This window comes from Cucurbita moschata, unplaced genomic scaffold (genome assembly GCF_002738365.1).
Source record: "Cucurbita moschata cultivar Rifu unplaced genomic scaffold, Cmos_1.0 Cmo_Scf00035, whole genome shotgun sequence".
In the NCBI taxonomy this organism is placed as follows: domain Eukaryota; kingdom Viridiplantae; phylum Streptophyta; class Magnoliopsida; order Cucurbitales; family Cucurbitaceae; genus Cucurbita; species Cucurbita moschata.
The window spans coordinates 1558592-1568237 of NW_019268551.1; the positions used below are offsets into that span (position 1 = coordinate 1558592).

The window sequence follows — 9646 nt, forward strand, 5'->3', positions numbered from 1 at the left end:
ACTTTTCGACAAAGGCATTGGACACTCGTACCCCTATTAAAGCATGATTTGGTATGAAATCATACTTCGAGCATCTGAGAGTCTTCAGATGTATAGTACATGCTATGACTGCAAAACCATTTATTAAGAAGATTGATTGAAAAACTACAAAAAAAAAAAAAAGATGTAATTTGGCGTAGAAGATGGGATCATGGCTCCCCGATTGTATAATCCTCAACATGAAAAAAAATCATCTTAGCATAGATGTTATATTCGAAGAAAAGAAGTAGGATTGGTGTAGTGTCGGCGACAAGAAACAAACTATTGCAAAGTTCATAGCTCTAAAGGACGAGGGAGATGTGGTAGACCTTGAAAGTGCATAGACACTAACACCAAAAAGTACGTACATACGATCACCAATGACACTGAAAGTTGTGACGAATTCTCCCGAACAAAGGAGCTCATGCGAGAGCATAGATGGTGGACCAAAAAATATTTGCTCTCTCTAAAATTTACATCTACAACAAATATGTGATTGCATTGATGAAGAATCTAATATTTCACAGATGCAGTTAACACATCGACACTTACTTCCACTTCATCATTTGTGAGTCAAGAAACAACAGATCGTTGTGGAGTTTATGTGCACTAGAGAGCAACGTGCGGATATTCTCTCTAAGGCCCTAACAAAGATTAAATTTGTAGATATGGGAGAGTTGCTCGGAGTGAAAAATCTCAAGCAAAGTCAAGCTTAGAGGGAGATTGTGGATCAATAAGCTTGACTCGGTGTCTCAAGAAACTCAAGTTGTTCTTTCTATCTCATCTATTTATTTTAGTTGGCTTCAAATCAAGGCTCGAACAATGAGAATGCGTCAAATGTCATAATATTTAGGATTTATTTTATGTAATATTTTAATTGAAGTCTACTAAATAAATAAAAACAATTATTAGTATTTTATAAGCCCCTGATCTCTTAACACCTGAAAAACAATTTATTAAGGTCAACTTAGGAAAGCTAATGGATTCAGTTTCCTATATTATAATCTAAATTATGATTCACGAGTTCACCATAATTTATTACAACACGTTTCCTTTTTTATCTCTTTAATTTTGTATTTTTTTTTTTCCTCCAAGTCTTGGATTCTTCGACCAAATTATTAAAGGGGACAGGAAGCTTGGTGAGCTATGAAGAAGAAATGTTAGCAATGGAGGTGAAGAACTGGTTGGTGTTGGTTGTTGCAGCCTTTGTTTTTGTTTTGGGGGTTTTGAAGAGACTAAATGGTTGGTACTATGCGGCCAAGCTGGGGAAAGCATGGCCTAAGCTTCCTCCTGGTGATATGGGTTGGCCTCTTCTTGGTTCTACCATATTGTTCCTCAAGAGTTTCAGCTGTGGCCAGCCAAGAAATTTCATTAGCAACATTTTCATAAGGTCTCTTCTTCATCCCTTTGATTCAAAGCTTATGTTCAATATGTTCCAATAATATATTTCTTCTAAAACCGGTATTATCGTGTTTGGATTCTAATTTTCATTTTATGTCATTGTTACACGTTGTTTCCAAGTCTCAATTTTCGTCGAACCCTATAATAGATTATTATTGTGAAGTTCAAGATTATTGTGTAATTTAGCATTTATTGACATGTAATAACAATTTTGAAAAGTGTGAGATTGCCGTTGATTGGGGAGTAGAATGAAACATTTCTTATAAGGGTGTGAAAACCTCTCTTTGGCAGACCCGTCTTAAAATTGTGAAGCTGACGGCGATACGTAACAAGCTAAGACGGAAAATATCTACTAGTAGTGAGCTAAGGCTGTTACAAGTAGTATCAGAGCAAGACATCGGGTCGTATGCCAGTAAGGACGCTGGACTCCCAAGAGGGAGGGCATGTGAGATCCCACATCGATTGGAGAGAGGTAAAGAAGTGGAAACCTCTCCCTAGTAGACGGGTTTTAAAATCATGAGGTTGACGACGATACGTAACAGACTAAAATGGACAATATCTGCTAGCAGAGGGCTGGGGTTGTTACAAGTGATATCAAAGCTAGACACCGGGCAGTGCCAACAAGGATGTTGGGCTCCTTAAGGGGGTAGATTGTAAGATCTCACATCGGTTGGAAAGGAGTAAGAGCGGTGAGCTAGAGCCGTTACCGGAAGAAACATCAAAATTATTATGAATGTCAGCTAATTATTAATATGATTGATTAAGATATCGATCAAAATATTACGAGCTCAGATGAAAAGAATAGAGACACTATTTCGATATCTCTCATCAAACTTCTTTTCTTTTTTTACAGATATGGGAAAGGTGATATGTACAAAACACACATACTTGGTAGAGCAACTATAATTGTTTGTACATCTGAACTTTGTCGTCAAGTCTTAGGTGATGAACACAACTTCAAACCTAGTTTTCCCGTAAGCATCAATAGGTTATCCGGTAGAAAGTCACTGATCCAAGTCTTCAAGGCGGAGCACAGGCGGCTTCGGCGGCTGACGATGGCGCCGATCAGCGGCCACGCGGCGCTGAAGATGTACATCAATCATATTGAACACACAGTGATGAGTGGGTTAGAGGAATGGGCAAGTATGAAGAATCCAATTGAACTATTGTCGGAGATGAAGAAGCTGACCTTCAAAATTATTTGGAACATTTTCATGGGTTCTTCTTCTTTTGAGTATTCCATTGATGAAATGGTGGTTTTGTTTTCTGAAGTTGCATTAGGGTTTATATCTTTACCCATCAACTTTCCTGGCTTCAACTTCCACAAATCACTCAAGGTAACTCCCTTCTTTCTTCTAGTTTTGCCTTTACTTTTACTTGTCAATAATTCATCGGGTTTAGTTCACACATGTACGATCCCATATCGATTTGGAGAGGAGAACGAAACATTCTCTATAAGGGTATAGAAACCTCTCCATATCAAACATGATTTAAAAAGCTTGAGCGAAATCCTGAAAGGAATAGCCAAAGATGACAGTGGGTTTGAATTATTACGCAATAATAATTTAACTTGGTATCAAAATACTGAAGTCGTGTGTAGAAATGTCCATAGGTCATAGGGTAGAGATGCCTTCCTTATCTTTGTTCCCGCCTCCCAATTTTATCTCTGTGAAATTCTTCATTTATTTTGTCAGGAATCTCGTTCTTCAAAACATTTTTTTTCCCATTTATAACCTTGATTAAGTCATCCTAATAAATTTACTATATTTAATGAACAAAAATATAATATAATGTTCAATATAACATCTAGAAACTCAAATTTCAATATTACGACCTAGTATTTCACATATGAGTATATATAAATTGGGCAGAGCAGAATTTGGCATACTGTTCAAAACTTACCTAGTTAGAAATTTGTTAAACTGCTATCGGTTATAGGATGTCAAAACTACCTAAGTCATTGTCATATTATTCCATATCAACGCCACACTCATTCCAAGTCTCAATTTTCATCAAAGATTCTAATAGATTTCTACTCCTTTTGAAAAAAAAAAAAAAAACAATGAAGAGTAATATTGCAACTTTTAAAGTACATTGAACTTAAGAGGTATTTTTGTAGTTTAACTTAAATTTATCATAACCCATCAAGTTAACTTTTAGAATTGACCGAAGAATGGTTACAAACGCTAATTGAATTGATAAATGTCCGTGTAAATTATAGCTAAGAACTATTGATTTCTTTTCTTCTAATTAAAAACCTTCTCTCTCAAAATACATATTTCAATATAGGCTAGAAAGAAGTTGCTCAAGATACTTCAATCCATCATCCACCAAAAGAGATTGGTGAAGAACATGCAAGGAAAAAGTTGGGAAGCCAAAGACATGATGGATTTGCTTATGGACGTGAAAGATGAAGATGGTGAAGAGTTGGATGATGAAACCATTATAGATTTGATATTTGGTAACTTATTTGCAGGCCATGAAACTTCATCTATTACAGCAATGTGGGCAGTTTTGTTTCTTACAAAGCATTCACATATTTTTCAAACGGCGAAGGTAAGTTTTTAATAATACTCGTAAACTTTCTGTTTCAAAATTTTCATTTATATACTTAAACGTTTTTAAAAAAATTCAAAAATATTTTTACTATCGGTAAAATTTAAAAAATATTCATGAACTTTCTAAAGTAGCATAGCATTAAAATGTATATAGTTAATTTATGAGTTGTCAATAAACGTTTTTCATCCATATATTGACCGTAAGAATTCTTTTAAAAAAAATTTGTATAAAATTAAAATGCTTCTACTTTTTAAAATTTTAGGATTTTTTCTAAAAATATTTTTGAATTGTAAAAAAAAATTGAAAGGTATTAATAAAACTTTTAAAAATTTAAAGATATTTTAAAAATATTATTAAATATTTGGGGATATTTAAGAGTAAAAATATTTTATTAGGTTTTTTTAAATTTAAAAATATTGGAAAGTTTATGTATTTTTAAAATCAAGGAGAAGGTTTGAGAGTATTTTTATTTATTTAGCCTAAATTATTGAACCGCTTGTTTAAATTTATATATTATATGATCCATTATATTATAAAATATATTTCTTTTAGGAAGAACAAGAACGTATCGTTGCACAAAGACCCACAACTCAAAAGGGTATAACTATCTCAGAGATTAAACAGATGAAATTTCTTTATCAGGTATATTTTTAATATGTATTTTTCTTGAAATTGATTTAGAATATATATGTATATATATATTTTAACGATAGTATTATTGTTGATATTTTAGGTTATAGATGAGACGCTACGTCTTGGTGGAGTCACATTTATGGTTTTTCGTGAAGCATTAGCGGATGTCGAAATTAATGGTTAGTTATTAAATATATTTTTGCTGAAGAAATTATAATAATTTATTTTTTAATAATATTGGGTTGTGTTATTATTCTTTTTTATTTTGTTTAGGTAAAATTATACCGAAAGGATGGAAAGTGATACCTTGGTTTGGAGAGCATTTCATTGATGAAAAATATTTTCCTTCCCCACAAGAGTTCAACCCTTCAAGATGGGATGTATGTTACTCAATCCTTTCTTTTCTAATCAAAGTTATTGGATTAATCACTTTTTGTATGCAATATGTGAGATATTATTATGCTAAACTTGTGAGGTCCCATACCCTAGCCATCTTAATAGTCACCGTGATGTGGGCCAGCGAGTGGTGGATTATAAGATTGGTTGATGGATTGTGAGATCCCAACAAAACATTTCTTACAAGATTTCTTAAAACTGTGAGGCTACTAGTGAAGCACTTCAGGGTGTGGCGGATTGTGAGCATTTCTTATAAGACTTTTTAAGATCGTGAGGCTGCTAGCGAAGGATTTCAGGGTGTGGTGGATTGTGAGCATTTTTTATAAGACTTCTTAAGATCGTGAGGCTGCTAGCGAAGCATTTTAGGGTGGGGTGGATTGTGAGCATTTCTTATAAGACTTCTTAAAATCGTGAGGTTGCTAGCAAAGCATTTCAGGGTGGGGTGGATTGTGAGCAGACTTCTTAAAATCGTCCAGCTGCTAGCGAAGCATTTCAGGGTGTCGTGGATTGTGAGCATTTCTTATAAGTCTTTTTAAAATCGTGAGGCAGCTAGCAAAGAATTTTAGGGTGGGGTGGATTGTGAGAATTTCTTATAAGACTTCTTAAAATCGTGAGGCTGCTAGCGAAGCATTTCAGGGTGGGGTGGATTGTGAGCATTTTTTATAAGACTTCTTAAAATCGTAAGGTGGCTAGCAAAGCATTTCAGGGTGTGGTGGATTGTGAGCATTTCTTATAAGACTTCTTAAAATCATGAGACTGTTAGAGAAGAATTTTAGGGTGTCGTGGATTGTGAGCATTTCTTATAAGACTTCTTAAAACCGTGAGGCTACTAACGAAACATTTCAAAGAGTGGTTGATTATGAAATCCCACATTGATTAGAGAGGAGAATAAAACATTTCTAATAAGATTGTGAGATCTCACCTTAATTGGAGAGGAACTAAACATTCCTTATAGGACTTTGTAAAGCCGTGAGTCAGCTAGTAAAGTATTCCTTATAAGATTCCATATCGACTAGCGGTGGACTTGAGCTATTACATGACCCGATGAATTTAAGCAACCCATATCTAGATTGAATTATCAACTTAGAATTCAAACAAAATATCATGAGTATACAAGGAACACTATCTTCATTAGAACGTAGCCTTTTAAGAAACCAAAAGTAAAGTCACAAAAACTTATGCTCAAAGAGGACAATATAATATCATTGTGGACGTTCGTTATTCCTACCAAACGTATAAAGTTTTGCTATCTATTTCCTTTCCCCTTTGATCTAATGGCATATTGAATGGAATTTTGGTTGTTGTTTTGTAAAGAATTATGTAGCCACGCCAGGAGTATTCATCCCTTTCGGATCAGGAAGCAGACATTGCCCCGGAAGTGATCTTGCCAAGTTCGAAGTCTCAATTTTTCTTCATTATTTTCTCCTCAATTACAAGTCAGTTTTCTCTTAACTTTTCATTAATTAATAGATTTAAACATGAACATTATCTTAATTACTACACAATTATTTTGTAATAATGCAGGGTTGAACTACTTAATCCAAATTGTAAGTCGACTTGCTTGCCATTTCCTCATCCCAAAGACAAAGGCTTGGCAAGAGTGTATAAAGTTGAATGAAAATATATATGATTCAACTATATTGTATATTTGTGATTGTAAAATAAATTGTAACGATTTATATGATTTGAACGTTACTACATGAATGCTATGAAAAAAAAAAATTCTAAGCTTAATCAAGTAAATGTACGTAGAAGATAAAAAGGTCGAATGGAAAATTTAAATCATAAAAATAAACTTTAAACTACGTAACAAAGGATTTTAAAATTTGAAAGTCGAACTCTGACTAACTGTTCGATGACTTCATTGCAAGCATAGTCAATTGTTTGAAACGTCATTGCCAATGCATATATATAAATATGCCTATGATTATTAGGGTTGTAGTAGGAAAAACCTTGTCTTGGATTGTAGTTTGTTTTTTTTTTTTTTATACTCGAGATTTATATCACTTTCATACACTTCAAATACATAGTTTTGTGTGCATCACTACGTGCACACGGAACTCATTATGTATAACACCCGAGCTCTGATGAGAATTAATTTTTCAATTTTTACTTATTAAGTCTGAGATTCAGGCTTTTATCGATGGTAAAGCTGGACTTTAACATGGTGTAGAAGAGAAAAATACTTCCAAATTTTCAAAAACTCAAGAAAAATAGGAAAGAAAGTAGTGAGAAATTGGAAAAAGTTGTGAAGGGACAAAATGGTCATTTTTGCCCTCTTACTTAATTTGGGATCTAGATTAGCTCTAAGCATTTTGACCCGATTTTTAACGCTTTGCTAGCTCATATTGTCTGCTTTGTCCGATTACTTATCATTGTCAGCCTCAAGGTTTTTAAAATTCATTTGCTAAGGAGATGTTTCCAAACTCTTATATAGAATCGTTCGTTCTCCTCTTCAATCGATGTGGGATCCCCAATCCATCTCACTTCGAGGCCAGCATATTCGCTGGCACTCCGCCTCATGTCTACCCCCTTCGAGGCTCAGTCTCCTCGCTGGCACTCCGTGTTGAGGATTATTGGGATTGGGAGTGTCCCACATTGGTTAATTTAGTGGAAGATCATGGGTTTATAAGTGAGGAATACTATCTCCATTGGTATGAGGCCTTTTGGGGAAGCCCAAAGCAAAGCCACGAGAGCTTATGCTCAAAGTGGACAATATCATACCATTGTGGAGAGTCGTGATTCCTAACACTCCGTTTCGTGTCCACTCCCCTTTGAGGCTCAATCTGCTTGTTGGCACATCGTCCAGTGTCTAGTTCTGATACTATTTGTAACGGCTCAAGCCCACCGCTAGCGGATATTGTTCTTTTGGGTTTTCCCTTTTAGGCTTTCAATCAAGATTTTTAAAACGCGTCTATTAGGGAGAGGTTTCCACACCCTTATAAAGAATGTCTCATTCTCCTCCCTAATCGATATGAGATCTCACAAAGTCAACATGGAGTGTAAAATCAAAATAAGTTGCTAGCTATCAAGGTCGAGCAACTATTGTTATTTGTGTGATTTTATTATCTTATAAGCTTCATTTCAAAACGTAGTTGAAGAAAAAAATGCTCAAAATATGACCAAAAGACCTAAAAAAAAAATATAAGGAAACTTGTAGATTTTTTTTTTTAAAAAAATAAAAAATAAAAGTCAAAGTAGCTTCCAAAGAGAAAAGAAAAGAAAAATGAAAGACGAGAGTTTGGTAAGAAATGACCATCATAGGTTCCAGATCCGGCCACTTATAAGCTTTTTGAGTCGAAAGTTCTTCACCAAAGTTGCTCATAACCTCATAGAGAATAGGTATGGGCTCTTGAATCATTCAAATTAATGAATAAATGAGAGAGTTCTGAAGGTAAAAGATCGTTAGAGAAACCAATTGAAAGTCAGAGTTCCTATCAAGGCTCGAGAACAGTGAATATCGAGATATCTAAATCTTTCTAAAACATTCTTGAAATATCTCAATATTCTACATAATTCTAAAAGTTCTAATAACTTATAAACTTCTGGACAATTTGCATAAACAATTATTGTGTTTGACCCTATTTTGATGCAATCCATTAGGAATACACTTCTCCATACTAATATATAGTTAATTAAAGCAAACGAGGTAATTGTAGCAAAGACAACAAGAAAATCACTAATCTCCGTGATTCCCGTTTAGTAGGGAAAGTAGATTAAATAGCAAAAACTAACTTACTAGAGTTTAGATACTAATTCGTTCTAAAATTAAATGCAATAACAATTGCCAAAATTTAGTGAGGTGGGACCGAGAATATATTCTCCTTCTCCATTTAGTCATTAAGGTGGGACGGAGAATATATTCTCCTTCTCTATTTAGTGGTCGACAAAAAAATCTTTCTCGGATCTCTTCTCCATTTTTTTTTTAATTCCGTCTAATTCTTCACCATTCTCTACGTAAACCTAAATGTCGTTAAATGGATATTTCTATTTATACTGTATTTTTATTTAATTTGGTTGTTAGATGGAAATATCTCATAATAGTAGGAATTTCTCGACAAGGGTATATTTGTCCATACAAAATTTAAAGTACGATCACATTTAGTCGTTTTGCAAATAAACCCCACATTTTGGCTTATTTATTTAAAAGGGTATTTTAGTTTAGCAATTTGTGCACAAATAAAGGGTATATTTGATAATATAAAAAAAAAAACATTAACAAGAGTAAGAAAATGACAAAAAATTAAATGAAGAATAAGCCAACTATTTTTTTTCTATTTTTCATAATTAATTATAGAAAAAAAATTTTGTGGAATACTTGCAAAAGATTAGGTTTAACGGTCAGTTTTTTTTTTTTTTTCAAAAAAATAATAAATAAATAAATTTTTTTAAAAATTACATGCAATCGCCAGAAGCCCCGAGGATTCCGGCGAGGCGAATGAGGGAATGTTACATACGTACGACGAGAATGAAGCTACGAGCCAAACATATTCATGGTTAGATGTTTACACTCCTAGCCGTAATGCACCGTGGAAATGAAGGGAACAAAGAATAGATAGTCACGAGAGACAAAGGAGCGACAAAAAAGATGCGGTGAAGAGAGAGAAATTTAAAAAAGAAATCTGGAAGGTCTAACTCT

The 9646-nt window shown here is 33.9% G+C and overlaps 1 protein-coding gene across 1 annotated transcript; it reads left to right on the forward strand.

The window, feature by feature from the left end:
* The first annotated feature begins 1078 nt into the window (after nt 1-1078).
* Nucleotides 1079-6741, forward strand: LOC111431019 (beta-amyrin 11-oxidase-like). Its single transcript, XM_023067509.1, has 8 exons — nt 1079-1408; nt 2273-2756; nt 3709-3975; nt 4531-4620; nt 4712-4790; nt 4885-4991; nt 6322-6443; nt 6532-6741. The coding sequence occupies exons 1-8, from the start codon at nt 1176-1178 to the stop codon at nt 6623-6625; spliced, it is 1476 nt and encodes a 491-aa protein (XP_022923277.1). The 5' UTR covers nt 1079-1175; the 3' UTR covers nt 6626-6741.
* The last annotated feature ends 2905 nt before the right edge of the window (nt 6742-9646 follow it).